The sequence below is a fragment of the Protomyctophum bolini genome, assembly GCF_963924005.1.
Source record: "Protomyctophum bolini genome assembly, chromosome: 16".
Lineage (NCBI taxonomy): Eukaryota > Metazoa > Chordata > Actinopteri > Myctophiformes > Myctophidae > Protomyctophum > Protomyctophum bolini.
Window position 1 is genome coordinate 26689832 of NC_137877.1, and position 19029 is coordinate 26708860.

The 19029-nt window shown below is 43.7% G+C and overlaps 1 protein-coding gene across 9 annotated transcripts in view; it reads right to left on the reverse strand.

Annotated features, from left to right (window-relative positions):
* Window positions 1-19029, reverse strand: part of LOC308331256 (partitioning defective 3 homolog B-like) — a 333652-nt gene that overhangs the window by 242864 nt on the left and 71759 nt on the right. For all 9 annotated transcript variants that reach the window (XR_013965561.1, XR_013965562.1, XR_013965563.1 and 6 more), the window contains 2 exons: window positions 18239-18330; window positions 4855-4925 (listed from right to left, as the gene is read on the reverse strand). Coding sequence is in view for 2 of the 9 variants with exons in the window: in XM_080786585.1 (XP_080642711.1) it covers window positions 4855-4925; window positions 18239-18330 (163 nt within the window). In the remaining 7 variants the exon portion in view is untranslated. The remainder of the gene's footprint in view (window positions 1-4854; window positions 4926-18238; window positions 18331-19029) is intronic.

Below are 19029 nucleotides of genomic sequence, written 5' to 3' on the forward strand. Positions count from 1 at the left end.
CAAAACGAGGTAGAGACTGAGCTACACTTCCTAACCGTCCGCCCACTGTATGTACCAAGACATCAGAGACATACTTCCCACAGATTACAATCACCCAAGGAGAGTTTGAAAATCACGCAAATGTTTGACTATGACTATTTGCTCAGACACTATGACGTCAAATTCTCCATTCATCGTCAATGGGAATGTATTGTTTGTGTAGGACGGAAATCTACACAAATAAAAATCACACCCGTGTGAAGTGAGGCGCTCTTATCATCTTACAACATGATGTAAAACAATAATTTAAATAAAATTATCTTTATTGTCAATGGTGTTTTTAAAACAAACATTGAACTAATAACAAACATTAAACCTGTATATAGGAGGGCTAGCACCGCTCAAACAGTTTCGAGCCAAGGCTCTTCATCTGGTCAAACTGGTTTGACCAGATGAAGAGCCTTGGCTCGAAACGTCATCAATACATTTATCTTTTGGAGCATATGAGTGTGCGGGTTCCCTTCTCTTTTCATATGTGCTCTTATCATCATACATCATCTCATTCTCAACCAATGGCACATCGTAACCCACCCAATCACGCCGGCCAATCACACTTTGCGTCCTCACTTTTGTCTTCAATGTTTGTGTTTACATACTCTTGTCTTCAATGTTTGTGTTTACACAGACACTCAAAGCTGGACATAAGGGGGGCTAACGTCCCTCAAAAACGCATGTGACTTCCGAGGCTATACTGACCAGACCACATACAGTACATACAGAGCCCTGTGCCCTGCGGAGAAAAATAAACAAATAAACACAAATCAAACAAAAGCATCAAGTTGAAGCGACGTGCCCAGAGTAGACAAACCTATTTACCTTCATTATGTTTTCCGCCTGTTGGTCTCTAAATAACCCTATCTGCTCTAATGCACCGCTCTAATGCACCCTGTTGGTCTCTAAATAACCCTATCTGCTCTAATGCACCGCTCTAATGCACCCTGTTGGTCTCTAAATAACCCTATCTGCTCTAATGCACCGCTCTAATGCACCCTGTTGGTCTCTAAATAACCCTATCTGCTCTAATGCAGCGCGTTTCTCCTGTTGGTCTCTAAATAACCCTATCTGCTCTAATGCACCGCTCTAATGCACCCTGTTGGTCTCTAAATAACCCTATCTGCTCTAATGCAGCGCGTTTCTCCTGTTGGTCTCTAAATAACCCTATCTGCTCTAATGCAGCGCGTTTCTCCTGTTGGTCTCTAAATAACCCTATCTGCTCTAATGCAGCGCGTTTCTCCTGTTGGTCTCTAAATAACCCTATCTGCTCTAATGCAGCGCGTTTCTCCTGTTGGTCTCTAAATAACCCTATCTGCTCTAATGCAGCGCGTTTCTCCTGTTGGTCTCTAAATAACCCTATCTGCTCTAATGCAGCGCGTTTCTCCTGTTGGTCTCTAAATAACCCTATCTGCTCTAATGCACCGCGTTTCTCCTGTTGGTCTCTAAATAACCCTATCTGCTCTAATGCAGCGCGTTTCTCCTGTTGGTCTCTAAATAACCCTATCTGCTCTAATGCACCGCGTTTCTCCTGTTGGTCTCTAAATAACCCTATCTGCTCTAATGCACCGCGTTTCTCCTGTTGGTCTCTAAATAACCCTATCTGCTCTAATGCACCGCGTTTCTCCTGTTGGTCTCTAAATAACCCTATCTGCTCTAATGCACCGCGTCTCTCCACAAAGTATAATGTGCTGGCCATGCTATTTCAATAAGCAATTTACACTAAATCTGTTTCCACGTATAAAAAGGACACTTTGATTCAGCGGTAATGACTTTGCCGGGGAGAGAGAGCGCGAGAGAGAGAGAGCATTATAAGGGGCTAAATTACGACATTGCTTTTCACTCTGTTTATATATGTGCACAGGCGTGCGGACGCACGCTCAACACACACGCACACCCAAATGAGGAAAGCGGGATCTATGCACTGCAGCACGACGGTGTCCCGCGGCGAAATGCACAGACCTACAAGCTCACGGCATGCCGCGTCCGCAGTGCGTTGTGAGCTTGCAGGTCTGTGTTTTTCTATTGTGGCTGAGGTTTAACACACACTCACGTGCACACCTTCAGACGAGAGTCACGAGAGCGCATGCAGAGGCAAAAGAACAAAATTGTGAATTCTCCCACGCTCCCTCACATGCAGGACCATTTGGGCGCGCACGCACACACACACACACACACACTTAAGTTATGACTTACTATTCCAATATTTATGGCTACTCTCACATACTCATTCTAGACTTTTTTTTGCAATTTCAAGGATCGTTTACCCACCAACCACAAAAAAAACCATTACATCACTTTTACATTACTCACCGCAAGGACTGTGTGTGTGTGCGTGTGTGTGTGTGTGTGTGTGTGTGTGTGTGTGTGTGTGTGTGTGTGTGTGTGTGTGTCGCCTGTGTGCGTGTGTATGTGCGTGCCCATAACAGAAAACAATATATAGAAAATATTAAGTGCGGAAAATCAGGAATGTGCTTGCGTAAATGAAAGTGTGTGTGTGTGTGTGTGTGTGTGTGTGTGTGTGTGTGTGAGAGTATGAGATGTAATATGGGCACCAGGTGCTGCCGGTTACGACCGGTTGTTATGGTGGGAGGTGAAATGTGCGATACAGAGGTCAGCCGTACTTTCCCCCTCAACTCTTTCCCTCTCCCATACTCTCCTTTTTATTACTTTTTTATAGCTAGTATCATTGATGTTAGGCAGAAACCTTGTATCTCCATATTTCAACTTGTTTATGTTTTGCCCTGCTTCGCCATTCAAGAGAATGGCACGAAAGTAGTGAAAATAGCTGATTTACAATAAATACAATTTAGGCATTTACTGCAGCAGACGTTCTTAATCCAGAGCGATTTACAGTAAGCAAGAACAACACATGGTAATCTAGCTGTCCATAAATGCTCAAATTCGACACACGTTCCACACCACCACAGGGAGTGCAGCAAAATAGCCTCTGTCCAGGCTCCGGACAGGGCCCAAATCCAGATCACCCCTAGATCTCCATATATGGAGCTGGCCTGTTCCGACATCACAATGCACAAGCGCAACCTCGCCCTTTATTAGCCAATTGATCACACCTGATCACCCCCAACGGGCACTGTTCTACTACATCAAATACATAGAAATAATCATCAAGGATCAGAAGTAAGCTAAGAACCAACATCGTCCAACAGTATAGAATATATGTACAATGAAACTATACTATGTATACAGTATATAGTGCTACAGTATGTCTACATAAAATGCTATCTAAATTGCATACGTTTAGCCTTTGCATACGTATGTCTGTCGTCTAGGCTAGGGCAAGTGCTACAGGCTAAGGGTGAGTTGTCAGACTATGGCGGACGATTGGGAGTGAGTCTGCAGTTCTGATCTACAAGCTCACAACGTCGTAACGCGTTGTGAACTTGGCGATCGGCTATTTTCACTATGTTAAATCGAATTTAAAAGTATTTAAAAAAGGAATGGTTTCCACCCATGTACGATATGTGTATAATACAGACAAACAAAATATATGTCTGCCTCTCTCAGAATTCGGAATTGGAACCAAAAAATGGCCAAAAGCTCAAGTTCTAGAACCAAAGACAAACATGCGTGTGTACGTGCGCGTGTGCATGTGGTGCATGCGTGTGTGCGTGCGTGCGCGAAACTAAATCAAAAAGGCAGGCGCTCATATAGCCAAGGAGACACAGGGCATGCCTTTTCCCAAACCAACTCATTAGCAGCACTCATTAGCATGCATATGTTTATGTGTACCGCATGTGCATATGCATGCATCTAAGAATATATATGAATGTGTGTTGGCGTGTATTCATGTTCGTGAATGTCAATGTGCGTGCATGTGTGTGTGTGTGTGTGTGTGTGTGTGTGTGTGTGTGTGTGTGTGTGTGTGTGTGTGTGTGTGTGTGTGCATTGAGTCCCTGACCCCGTTGGAAGTGTTTTGGTAGCTGGCTAATGATTCAGTGTCTGTACGCTAACTTCATCTGCAAGGTCCCTTGATCTGGATCTGAACACTGCTTTAATGAAAATAAACTAGGACACCCCCCCCCCCCCCCACACACACACACACACACACACACACACACACAACTTACAAACAACACATGACATAAAAACACAAGCAGAGACAAGATAAAAACAGCTCACATGTCACACAAAGAACTACAAACACGAGCGTGCGTGCACACACACACACACACACACACACACACACACAAATGATAAACAAGCAAACAATATACAAAACAAACACGTGTGCATAAAAGTCAGACAGACAGACAGTTTATTCTACCATCTCATCCATTGATGTCTATGACAGTTCAATTAAAGATGGAGTGCCACCATTTTTTTCCACCCTAAAACATGATCATCAGGTATTATTACAATATAAGGGGGAAGAACGTTTTCAAAAAAGTGTACAGTATTTGTTAAAATCATGCTTTTATGTGGACACGCCCACCAGTTCATTAAGTATGCCTGGTTTGCCTGGTGGGTGGTGATGAGTGGTGAACCACCAGAACTGAAGCCGCACCCACAGCTGTAGTTGTATGATAAAGGGGGAGGGGTTAGGGGAGGGGCTGATAGTGTGGTGTCACTATATTACTGTTTACTTCATTGGCCCGTTTGACTGTCAAGGGTTCAGCCTCCAGGAAGAAACCCTAATTACAAAGTTAATACACCATTGCACATAAAAACAACTCCAGGGTGTCTAATGAAGTACTGTCACCTCATACTGTAGACACATGAAAAACTGTGGCACTCCATCTTTAACCCATGAGGAGGAACACACACACACACACACACACACACACACACAGGGAGTCTGACCTGCCGTTGAAGGTGTGTTGGCCAGGCGGTGGCTCCGTGCCTCCACTCTTCTCCACAGTGGGACTGGCGGCCTACAGAGAACACACGACAACACAGACATTTTATTTTTAAGTTTCACTCTGAAAAAGGAAAGCTGAGTGTTTTGGAAGAAATCAAAACGTTGCAACACATCATCACGCATCACGTTTCGTTCTAAGGAAGTAATTAAAATTAGATATTAAATATTAAAGTCTAACTCATGTTGATTATAGGTGATGTAATGGTGATGAAAAATTATCTTTATTGTTAATGGCATTTAATGTTGTTTAATGTGTTAGGGTCAAGAAGAAGACATTTTCCCTTCATTGTCAATGGCGTTTTTAAAACAAATATTGCAGTTTTGTCTTTTGTTTTATTCAACACAATTCTGGCACATCCAATCGTACATTACATTGTACAATCGTAACATACTAATATGTGATCCAGTGTGTGTGTGTGTGTGTGTGTGTGTGTGTGTGCGCGCGTGGAAGTAAACTTGAGGTCCATGGGGAGTCAATGCAACCACACAAGGCTCTAATGGACTCCTACCAACACACAGCCACCATACACACACAGAGAGGTCAACAGATCAATGGTAGCAGTAGGCACTAATGGACTACTACCATGACCTCTCACTTTTGACCTCTCACCCTTCTGACACATGACCCACACCACCTGTCAGCTAGAGACATGGGAGGGGAACAGAGACGGATCCAATAGGAACAGACAAAAATGTTGTGAGAATTGACAAGAGAAGAGAAGAGAAGAGAAGAGAAGAGAAGAGAAGAGAAGAGAAGAGAAGAGAAGAGAAGAGAAGAGAAGAGGGGGGAGAAGAGAGGGAGAAGAGAAGAGGGGGGAGAAGAGGGGGAGAAGAGAAGAAGTAATCAATCAATCAATCAAAAGAGAATGGAACAGAACAGGTGATAGGATAACAGGTGGCGTGAGGTGTGACTGGCAGGTCCACAGATGGACGTACAGAATAGATTAGGACACAACAGCTAGGAAATCAATTAGCCGTCCAGCCACACATCCCACACTGTGTGAGCTTAATCACTGAAGGGTTGACAGGGCCGAATCCCTTTGTCATAAACAACAACAGACAGTCCGTTAATTGATTGAAAGTCATATGCTACTTGACCGTATGTACATTTTAATAGCTGCATTAATGTTCCTTAGTACCCGCCAAGCCAACATTGTTAAACCCAACACGTTCAAGTGTGTGTATAAATAAATAATTACACAGCCGTCTATGGGCTGCTATACTACTACTAGTATAGTGACAATGAATTGAACGCTGAGTGTAGATTGGCTATCTTTGCGGTATGACGAAGTAGGGTGATAATTACAAGGGTAAAACAAAAAGTAAAAACTATGGAGATGAGTTTTTTTAATTTACTAATGAGTCGTAGAATGACACAGAGCAAAGGTCCACCGGGCTCTGGAATGGAACCCGGGACTTGCCGTCAGGCTGCATCACTAGGCCACCAATGCCCAGAGGGGGTTGCAGGTGGTCCAGCTAAATGGACAGTTGGTAACCAGAGGGGGTTGCAGGTGGTCCCCAGCTAAATGGACAGTTGGTAACCAGTTGTGTAACTCTTGAGAGCGTAAAATGAACAAGAAGTCTACACAATTCAACGTGTGCCTGTTATCTCTCCTATGGTACCAACATCAATACAGCATGGAATTGTGGACAAAATCTTCAAAGTTTTGGGTCTGAGAGACTAAATGTCATCAAACGGTGGTCCTTGGCTTAAATACCCCAAAAAACAATGGGCCTTGATACAAAAAGGGGTTGAAAACCACTGGTCTAAACTACTTGGGACAAACTTGGATTCGATAGCAATGCCATGTATAGTCTTACTGGGTATATGTAATTAGCTGAAGCTCCCAATGACATGAAATCATGAGAGCAAATCAGTCTAATGAACAGGCTATGCATTGTGAAGACCCTTCACGCTGCTCTGGACGAGGGCATGTTCAATCTACATTCGAGAGCATGCAAGACCCTCTCCAATAGCTAATCGAACGCTAGGCATATCCCCACTTAAACTGCACTGATGGATGGCCCTACCTTTGAATAATGATGCTTATAATGAATGGGCCTCACTAGCATCTATTCATTTCAGTCCAATCTAATTATTGCCCAAAGCGAATAAAAAGACCAAACTATTAGCGATATTACTAATTACTGAATAACCAATCAAGCTAAGTGTTCCCTGAAAAATGCTGCCGAAGCTTGCATGATGAATTGGAGAGAATGCATGTTATGCGTGTCCCATATGTGTGTGTGCGTGTGTGTGCGTGTGTGTGTGTGTGTGTGTGTGTGCTTGCGTGCATTTATGCATGCAATGAACCAAAAGGAATGCATGTTGCAATGTGTTTCTGTGTGTGTCTGACTTGAGTTTATTTAGGATCCCCATTAGCTAGTACACATGGCAACAGCTATTCTTCCTGGGGTCCACACAGAACAATGTACAAACGTACAAAAAGCTAAAACAAACGTTTACAGAGAACATAACAATTACGATCAAATGCAACTCTGTCCCCCCATGCCCTACGGCCTACGCTTCTGCCAGTCACTAGACAGACAATAAGCAAGTACTTGTAAAAAGTATGAGAGCTTGTGTTCAACCCCAGCTGCGCGGCGCTCTCTTTTATTTGTGCATGAATTTCACGCGCCATCAGTTGCAGCCTTGGCCGGTAGGGCGTCTTCACCGTTTCCCAGCCGCTACGGCGGCCTGGATTAACCCATTAAGACCAGAGGAAGATTATACAAATGCCATCAGTTAATGGATTGCATTTTTATAGCGCTTTTCTATGCACTACGTGCTTACTCAAAGCGCTGGTGGTCCATTCATGGGGAGATGAAGCGGCGAACAGTCAACGTCATTGTCCTCACTTCCCACATTCACACACCAATGGAGGTAACCACTGGAGGCAAGGTGGGGTTCAGTGTCTTGCCCAAGGATACTTCGACATGTGGACAGGAGGAGCCGGGATTCGAACCGCGGCCAAACCCATGGATCATTGGACGACCTGCTCTACCTCGTGAGCCACAGCCGCCCCGATCAGTAGTTCTCAAAATTGTTGTTGGTTCATTTCATAACCTCATTGGATGCTCCTAGATTAGAACAACAATAAGTGGATGCTATCGGAAAGACTTTCCGTAAAATCTTTAAAACTCTACAGTGTTTCACTACTTCACCTATGACGTGAAGGACATGCTGAAGCACGTTCCTGAATGCCTGACAGCGGTGACACCTTAGAAGCTCACTTCAGACTCATCCTTAAACTGCACTTGCATTTGGAACTAACGGGGAAGTTAAAAGCGTTTCACTTTTATTCCTGAAAGCACAACCTGTGCTTATCTCGAGTATTAACGGAGAGCCCAGTGGAGGGAGAGAGAGACGGGGGGGGGGGGGGGGGGGGGGGGAGAGAGGGGGGGACAGAGGGGGGAGAGAGAGACGGGGGGGAGGAGGGGGGAGAGAGAGGGGGGGGACAGAGGGGGGAGAGAGAGACGGGGGGGGGGGAGAGGGAGAGAAGAGAGAAATGAGAAGAGAGATAATCTCATTTGATTTGTCATTTGTCATATAGTTTAGTAGCTGTCATGTTCGTTTTATGGGCTAATGAATAGGTGTTCACCTCTTTACAGGGTGATCAGCTCACATATTCTCAGCTGAGAATTTGTGAGAGTACAAGCGGGCACACACACTCGGGAACAAAAGCATGGGCCCGGTGTGACACAAAAATACATATAAATACATGCTTGAGGCGCGCACGCACGCACGCACACAGACACACACGCACACACACACAGACACAGACACACACACACACACACTCTCTCACACACACACACACACACGGGGGGGGGGGGGGGGAAAGCACCCCAGGTGTACAATGATAAATAGGTGCTGTGTTGCCTTATTAGCCCCAGTTGGATTCCTGGCAGGAAAAAATACTCCCAGCCTAATTAACACATTGTAACTAACCTGTGTGTGTGTGTGTGTGTGTGTGTGTGTGTGTGTGTGTGTGTGTGTGTGTGTGTGTGGCGTGCGTGCGTGCGTACTGTGTAGACAGGTATAACAACCACAGATGATGAAGACGTGTGTTCTTATTCCTATGATCACATGTGCCTTCCAGAGACAAGAGGACAGCAGACGAGAGTATAAAAGGCAAGATGAGAAGAATGGAGATCCATCCATACATACATTTAGTTTTTGTATAGAAACGCTTGAGACCTGCGAGAGAGAATAGACGAAAATAAAGTCTAAAGGTAGAATGGGGGGGATGACTACCAGGGAAGTTCTCTCTCTCTCCCTCTACCCTTCTCTCCAAAAGGGCAAGTGACAATTTGAACAATTACCCAGCGCCATTACCTCCCTCTGAACCGCTAGCATAGAAGAAAGAGACTGCTCTGTGTGTGTGTGTGTGTGTGTGTGTGTGTGTGTGTGTGTGTGTGTGTGTGTGTGTGTGTGTGTGTGTGTGTGTGTGTGTGTGTGTGTGTGCATGCATGCGTATGTGCGTGAGAGAGAGAAAGAGACAAACAGACAGACACAGAGAGAGATATGCCAACGAAGAACATGGTGCACATGGGTCCACTGCGACTCTCTGGCAGACTTGAGCAGAGCAGGTTGGACGGACGGACAGACAGACAGACAGACAGACAGACAGACAGACAGACAGACAGACAGACAGACAGACAGACAGACAGACAGAAACAATGTCAGTGTGAAGGACTGACACTGTAATAACTCCTTTGAACCATGTCATTTCGACATCTCCATTTAAATAGCCCCTCCTTGCTCTCGCCCCTCCACTTCTCCATTAAAGAATCATCTGTGTTAGTCAAATAATTGCTCTGACCTTGGTTTTTATAGTTATTTAAAATTCAGCTCGAGAACGAAGCGCACAACGTGACAGAAAAGTTCCCGGCCACACTGTCTAAAGCCTCAGTGACCCCACGTCACGATAATTCGACAGGTGTGGGGAATTTGGCACGTCAAGCTTAGGCTGGGGTTGCCATGACAATCAATTGACTCATTTGGGAAACGGCTAGACCTTTTCTGGCAGTTCTGGACCACCACGGCGCCTACGTATCTAACCAACTTAACACGGAGACCGCCAGAAGCGTAGAAAGTGTAGCCACGTTTTCTAGGCTTTATATTCTTCAATCCATGTTTTGATCGGATCGCATCGATAGCTGTCTTTCGTTAGCGTCCCAGTGTAAAGTGTGACAGTGGCCGCGGCCATTTTGAAGATGTGTGCGCATCCACTTGCACTCTATGTGCATCCATTTTCACTATAAATCACCCAATATTGCACAAAACTGAACAAATAAGGTGTCTAGGACTATGATTTGAGGGTCAAGTGTAAAAATGTAACTATTCTTTAAGTGATCGATTTACAATTTACAATTTACAATTACAATGATCACATGTGGAATGAGCGCTGCCTTTACAATATAATCAGATTTTTACCAAGTATTATGCCAACTGTTCGCCATCTGGAAAACAATAGCAGATGTATTCTAACACCTATCAATTACTTCCAAACGAACTCTCTGGGAAACTTTGTGCGAGGCAATAAAAGTTGAGAATGACTTCCAACCCGACATTTTCGGTCCGTCTTTTAACTCACAACTTTTAAGACGTTTTTTCCCCACAATGGAGCGACTTTTAGCTTTTTACACTAGATCTTGGATAACTTATGATCCACTGTTCTACTCCCAGTGCATCGAGGCACAAGAAACAACGTGGTCGTAAAAAGCATAAAAAGCGCTTACATGTTAGTGATTTTTTTTATTTCTCTTCCTGAATCGTTACACCTTTTCCGTGATCACACAGAAAATGGCGCTTAAGGTCTCTGCACACAGAACGCGTATTTCAGAAAACCGAATGAAAAACTGTCGGTTTTCCGAAAAACGCGCCTAGTGTGCAACCACCTTTATTATAAACAGTCCGGGGTGTGATTATAGTGAAGATGAATATTCTGTAACTACTTAAAGGACCACTTTTCATATAATTGGTCCTCACTAATAATCATGATAAAATAGCACCATTGTCTCATAGGAGGGCTGTGGGCAGTTCAGAAACCCGTCCACCACTACCAGTGACATCAATGGGGAATCCAAGCCAATAGGCCTTCTATTCCTGAAAAGTTGCAATGTGCACATTCGATTGTGGGTTAATAAATATAGGCCTACACAGGAGGTTAAATGGGAGGCTATTGTGCAGTCAAAGTTACCAATACAAGCTAGTTAATTCAGCATTCTTTTATTGACCGGTCAGGCCGGTATGGTAGGCCTAAGGCCTGGTATGGTAGGCCTAAGGCCTACCATACCAGGCATCAGGCCTACCATACAAGGCCTCGGGCATACCATTGCGTGGCACATCTATGCAAGGAATATCTATGTTCACAGTGAAAGGGGGTGTTGTTGAGAAGAACCACATGCCCACTCACTATGCATATTTCCTTTGGGAAACCCAGCCAATGTTAGTAACATGCACTACAGGGGTTTAATTTAGTGGAGAGCATTCAAATTGCTTTCAAAGATGTATTGCAGGCTTCCGGGGGGATAAGATGGATTGAACACACAATCCATCTTGGTATAACATTTTAACCCCGGCGAGTAAAGGAACACGAGCAGAGTGCACCTATACGGACCGTGGTGATGGACTCCCCAGCTGGTGTTATTGTGATGTGATCACATGTGCACTCAGGCATGCGGGTTCTCTCAAACACACACACACACACACACACACACACACACACACAGTCTGGACAGACTTTGACGTGTAAATGACACCAGGTGATATTTCATATTGGCAGCCGTAGGATTGATAGTGTGGTGAAAACAGAGCTGGGATGTAAAGAGCAGGGAACGCTGCTCTCAGAACTTTGGCCAGACGACATTCCAGAGCTTTGTCTTACACAGACCCAGAGAGGAGATCACATAGCATGCAGCGACAGGCGCCCGGACGATAAGCCTATCAATTCTCTTCAAAAGAGGAAGTTTCATATGTGCCGAACACTTGTTTCTTAAACCAATGGTTCCAAAACCGCGGGTCGGGAGTCGGGACCCACAGGGGGGGTTCCAAATGGATTTTCGGAGGGTTCCTGAGATGATTGTTTTCTCACTCAACAGTACACCAAAAAACATGAACCTTTACCGTTTACCTTTAAAAAGTTCTGTATGTTCGTTCCACTGTACATTCCTGAATACAAATAATTAATTGCATGTTTAACCTCTTAAAGGGTAATTCTGTATTAACCAAAAATTACATAACTCCATCCAGTGTGCACTGCAGCTTGGACTGTGCGTGCGTGTTCTGAGCTGCGGTGTGTTGTGGGATGATTTTATTCCTCCTATAAACAGCTATAATGTTTAATGTTTGTGGTGTCAAACATTAAAAATGCCATTGACAATGAATGGAGAATTTACGTCATATGTGTCTGAGCAAATCGGCTGGGTATGTCGGTGTGAACCCTTGGCCAATAACTCCAACCTCCCCCGCCAAACCAAACTCAGCTTCTTCTATGTAACGGTAGAGTCTGCTCTCCTATGCTACCAACGAGAACCTGTGATGGAATGACTAGGGTGAGCAATAAAAAAGGAGCCAGGAGAATGAGACTGGCAGGGCACTGCCAACGACACCAAGGCCATGATGGCCATCTCCATAAAACCAGTAAGACGCGCAAACGCGGGAAGCGAACGCAGCTCGTACATATTTGGGTTTTGGACGTATAGCTGCTTTGGGGACTCCTTATATGGTTATGGCTGAGTCATGGTGACGTAATCACTCAGCTCCATATATGGGCACAAAAGCGGGACAGACAGACAGACAGACACACACACACACACAGACAGACATGATCTGCTAGGTCTCATAGTAAGTGCTCACTGCATTCGCAAATATATCTAGATCTGCATATATGGAGCCGGCCAGCAACTCTACATCTGACCTGAAACCCTTAGATCTCCATATAATAATATATATGGAGCTGACCTGTTCTGACATTCCATATGTTGATCCTTCCCCATCCGTCCTTCCTGTTCTGACATTCCATATGTTGATCTGACCCTGTACACTCAAGACACGCTCCATATATGACCAGTAGTAAGTACAGAATTAATTCCATAATTATGTTAATCTGACAAAGTGCCAGCGCTCGCCCAGCAGTCTGCCATTACCCAGACAGATGCGTGGACGCGACCTTGAGGTCACTTCTCGCCCTTAGCCCTGCAAGACCCACCCAAATATACAACCATTTATATTTTAATTAATTTTTTATGTTCTTTTTTCACCTAAACATCATCATTGATGTTCATTGCAATGCCATTGCATATAAATACCCCCCACAGAGGCAGAAATTCACACAACTTCAAAATATATGGACTGTAATATACAGCATATATATATATATTTGTGATCATTAGAATGTCTAGAACATGTTTTATTTATTATTGTGAAATATATCCCCCAAATGTAAATTATTATTAAGTATTATAAATGTGCATCACATTTGCATTATTATTATTATTATTTTTTTACATAATTTAATTTCCTCTACAAAGTCCTACTAGTACAAGTAGTAGTAAGGTTGAAATCTATTTTTTGCAAGTAGAAATGTACAGTATCCGGGTCTTGCAGGGTTAGGGCGTCTTACTGGTATAATAGTATGTTATAATTGTGTGACATCATGCATTATATATATATATATATGTCTGTTTTTCCATTGAGATAAAATCTGAACAAAATGGGCACCTTTAATGTGCTCAATGTTATCTTGGAGTGTAAATACACTGAGGAACAGTGTGGTTAGAAGATAACAGTTTTCTCTCTCTCTCTCTCTCTCTCTCTCTCTCTCTGGAACAATGACAGGGACCAAAATAACTGTGTGCGCGCACAGGCACACACGCTCACGCACACACGCACACACGCACAAATGCAGGCAGGCAAACACAAAAGGGTGGGTCAAGTTGTTTGTTCATAGTGAAATCCCAGCAGCCATGACTAACGAATCAGTGAGGGATTCAAAGTGCCCAATCAGGAATCAGAAGGGAGCTCTTTGATGATCACGAGGGATCGGCTATGTCCATCTGGTTGCGAAAATGATTTAAGACCCGAGGACAATTCTACGAATGCCTTCTAACAATAGCTCTCAAACCTATTCCTAATTCAAAGTGATTCAACATTTTTCAAACACTTTCACTATTTTTGAATAGCCAACACTAAAATGTAAAATGGCACAGATGCTTTCCCGGTTTTAATAGGTTAAATTAACTGTTTTGTTTTCTCCCCCTCCATTTTTTTGGGTCTATTTGTACACAGAACACAAGTGTGTACCTGCTAATTGGTTCAGGAGGTAAAACAGTGCTCAAGTTAAGAGAACAAACAGTCCAACGATAAAGACAAGCACATGACAGGGGAAAAGAGATCATTCAGTCTCCAGTCTCTTTCAACACAATTAAAACCGGGAAAGCATCTGTGTCATTTTAGATTGTAATCTTGTTGTAATGCTCATTTTGACCCACAAAAACGCAATCTGGAAAAATAATCTGAGATAAATGCATTTTTGTTACGGACGGCGGACAGAGGCAGACTTTTTATCGATCGCCTAGAAACCTAGAGCCATTCATACGTTGGCGAAGAGCGCAATCTTCTCTCCTGGGGGTTGCCTGACTGGCACAATACATTTACAGATGGGATGGGGGGAGGGGGTCTGCCTACGCATCATTTTGGGTGTCTTTCGCACGGATAAAGTTTGAGAGCTACGATTTGTAGGGTCTCAGGGTTAAGCAAGCAAATTTGAAAAGCAAAAAACTAAACAATGGTGTCCAACTGTCCAACATGGTGGGTGGTGGCTTCAATGGTCATGGCAATGGTAATGCAAGCTCAGTCTCTTATCAGATGTGAGGGCTCTGTAGGAGCACAAAACTAATGAATTAATCAGAGAAAAGAGATTACGGAGCGAAGCCGGCAGAGACAGGGAGGGGTGGGGCCGGGGGTTCATTCCCATTTCAAGTTTCAGTTCAATACATGCTCAACAGAAACACAATCCATGAGATTCAGCGTGATCAGGCTGTCTGCTTTAGATTGTCCTCAGAATGCTCACTTATTCTCCCACTTCTCATTGTAAAGCGCTCTGCAGAGTAGTGTCTGCCAAGTGGCCGCAATGTGCAGGTATAATGGAAAACTTAAATTTACATTTTCTCTCTCTCTCTCTCTTGCTGGATTCAAAGAACGGCAGATGTCGCAGACGAAAAATGCGAGACTGTTCAAGGATAGCAGAGCCGAGAGGAGCTCCAACTCACATTGTGCTCTTGAATATTCATTTATTGTTTTGCACTCACTTGCACAAATCTGGTGGATGTGTTTTCCAAGTGAGTCTGAACCGACAATGGACAGACATATTGCTAGTTTGACCACTTCTAAAAGTTCTAATAATAACCAAAAAATAGCTGGCTATATTAGCTGTGAAACATGATTCCATAGAAGACATGATGGCTTCTATGGAATCCAAATGACTGAAATCAGTCATGGTGACTGAGAACTTTAATCCAATATGTGAACTCGCATGGTATGCAAAGGCCATTTTTTTATACTGTCGTTTTTCTACTAATCTAGTTGCTATACAAATTCCAGAATTCACCAAACACTTTTATTATTTCACATTCTAGTGAGGAGCCTCGCTAGGACATATAGCACGTGAGAGTGAGCATGTTACTGTACTTCCAAGAGCCACAACCAATCATATGTTTCCGTTTTAATGTTTTTTGCTGTCATTCTAAAATTTCCAGGTGAACGCGTTAATACCTCAGAATGCGCCCTGTAGCCTTGAGGAACGGAAACTTTCCATCATGTTCTAAGAGGAGGGTGGCGGATGGGAGGATTATGTGGAGTGAGAGCGGACAAAATACTTGCCATGCTTTCAGATGTAACACTATTTTGATCCACAAGCGACATGCCTCGTCGAGGAAAGACAGACCCGTAGAGGGGAGAGAGGTGTGTGAGGATTTGAGGGAAGAATGGGGGGAGGAGAGAAGTAGTAAAAAAAGAAGGGTGCAGATGTTTGCCCTCTGCCCCGTGGAAAAGAAAAGGAAGAGAAAGGAGACAGAGAGAAAGGGAAGAGAGTCATCCGTCTTCGTTAGTGAATTTGATGTGACAAAGCGTGTCTGGATAAGAGAGAGAGCGTGACGCTACCGTGAAACCTGGAGTCACACACACAGTCACACACACACACACACACACACACACACACACACACACACACACACACACACTTCAGTTGACAAAACAGCAGTGGCTGCAATTTGATGCCTAAGGAATGTTTCCGACTGCTTGTCTCAATAAAACAACTGTCCAAAATGACCTGTGCGTGTGTGCGTGTGTGTGTGTGTGTGTGTGTGTGTGTGTGTGTGTGAGTGACTGGGGCTGTGTGCGTGGCGTGTGCGTGCGGCACACGTGTTGACCCTCGGGTGATGTCTCATCCTCCACTACACATACGTACTATCTACTGTACATGATTCATTATGTGTTGCAGAGAACAATGATACAAACTGTTCCGTTTTCCCCTTCTTTTCTACACCAGGCATGTGTTTTTTCTATTGACCATCAAACAGAATGACATTCTACTCAGATGTTAGACACCTCTGCCCCCAAAAGGAACCGAGTGCCATCACAGTCACACCAGCTGGAACTACTTGCTACTTCAGTAAACAAAGCAGACAAATTGGATACATTTACTTTCGACTGAGGGCTCCTCCAATTTTGTCTAGGGCCTACGTTTTGAAGTGGGCACTGAACACAAATTAGAAAGGGGGGAGAATTAACTGCTAAAACGTCTGGGGAATGTCTGTGCTGCCAGTGCCACCATGTTTTCAAAATAGCTTCTGGCAGTTTCCATGGAAACAAAACAGCGGGGATGCCTGGTGACTCAGACAGTTGGTGCACTGACCATATGCTCCTCGCAACCCCAGTTTGAATCCAACTCTCGTCCTGTCGCTCCACACTCTCCCATCTAAACAAAGCATAAAATTCCCCAAAATAAAGAATAACATGCCCTAATCTGGATATGCCAAGCCCAGCTGTAGCCACGGGGCCTGAAGGGCCCAACGTTTCCACAAGCTCAAAACGCATCACGTTTCGAGCTTGTACATCTGCTACTTTTAATGCTTTTGTGTGACGCTGTGGTATGATCAAGTATAGGGTGTTGATTTACAAATTGCTAGGCATTGCTAGGCAACTAATCCATTAGTTACGGACAGAAGTTCATACGTTTCATCATTTGCCAAAATGTATATGCACTCTCGTGTTTCAACTGCCATGTTCAAACTGTGCAATAATGAAAATGATGCCTTATCAGATGTTACAGCTTATGAACCAGATGTTGTTGATGAGGACAGTAGAGAAGTGGGTTGTACATTCGACCACAGCTTGGAACCTTTATTAGCCTACATTATAACGTGACATTTATTATACACCTCGAAAATAGCCACTCTACAATCTCACAAACTGATTGCGGACACGACTCTTCTATAGGTCTGATCTGACTGCTATTATTTTATGTGCAGGACTTGCCAGAGCCATGGTAAAGTGTGACTGTGTCTATCATTTATAAATTATATGGAGAGAAAAGTCGAGAGTCGGGTTTTGGAGATTTACGTACATAGTGTGACATGCTGACAGACAATGAATGAAACATGTTCCACTTCCACTCCCAATTTAGGTGGCTTTTAAAATGCGGTACTTATTCCTTCATTAAAAAATATGATAGGCCTATGTATTTGGCACCTCATAAGTGTAAATATAAAATCAAATAGAATATAGCCTACAATTGAAAACGGCTACTGCAGTGATTTTCTCCTGTGTTCAATGGGTTTCTGCGTTTGTGTGTGGACACATATCTCTGCCGTATGGGCAGGGATATTTTTTTAAACAGAGGACGAAAATATCCGTTTTGCAAAAGATCCATATAGGTATAGCCCAGGCCTAAGTATGCCTGCTTTGCCTGGTGGCTGGTGATCCACCTGAACTGAAGCCTCACCCACAGCTGTTGTTGGCATGATGAAGAGCGAGGGGTTAGGGGGGGGGGGGGAAGATATTGTGATGTCACTATACCACTGTCATTTTGATTGGGCGATTGAGAAACCAATATTCTAACCACGCCTGCATGGGATCTATTAGAGTAATGTTAACTCCATAGACACATACAAAACAGAACATGGGATCTATTAGAGTAATGTTAACTCCATAGACACATACAAAACAGAACATGGGATCTATTAGAGTAATGTTAACTCCATAGACACATACAAAACAGAAAAAGTACAAAAATCAAAGCAGTCCATGTTTAATCTCACCATAGCGCTGTTGTCATCGGTGAGCGCTGGTTCTGTTTCCATGGGGGGGCTAAGGGCTGATTCACTGCTGCTCCTCACCAACAATGGAGTGTCTGTAACACACACACACACACACACACACACACACACGATCAATGGGGTAGTTCTGACATCCACTGCAAATCATCCCGTCTACAGTATATGCTTCCCCAAAGAGCTGCTGTACTGAAGAAAAGAAAAAAGGTCAATCATTCCCAAAAGGAGTTGTGCTACTGTGATATACAGTATACGCAGTCACGTCTGCAGCTTTGACATCTGCAGCATGAGCTCTGCAAAGGGAAATATTCGCACTATCCACATAGATCATCCATATACAGTACATCAGATGTAGTTGGACAATAAACGTTGGACAGTAAACGAATGACCAGAAATGAAGAAAAACCTGCACACTGCTGCTCTTGCTCAACAGCATGATGTTTAATTACACGCTGACGTTTCGGTCCCTCTGGATCTCAACCACTTACTGTAAACCCAATATGGTTGACAGGAGTCCCTCAAGGCTCTGTACTAGTACCTTCAACTTTTCTGTTATTGTGAGGAAAGCATTCGCTGAAGATAGCAGTATCATGACCTATAAACGACAACGTCAACTCAACACATAATTTGTATTTACATAATTTACAGAGAATCTATGCTATTTATGAGCTCAGGACATGCAAATACTGTATGTCCACCAAAGCCTAATATCAACTATTTTATAACTTAAATGTATTCCACAGAGGCTAGAGCTATACACAGCAAAATGTTGTGTT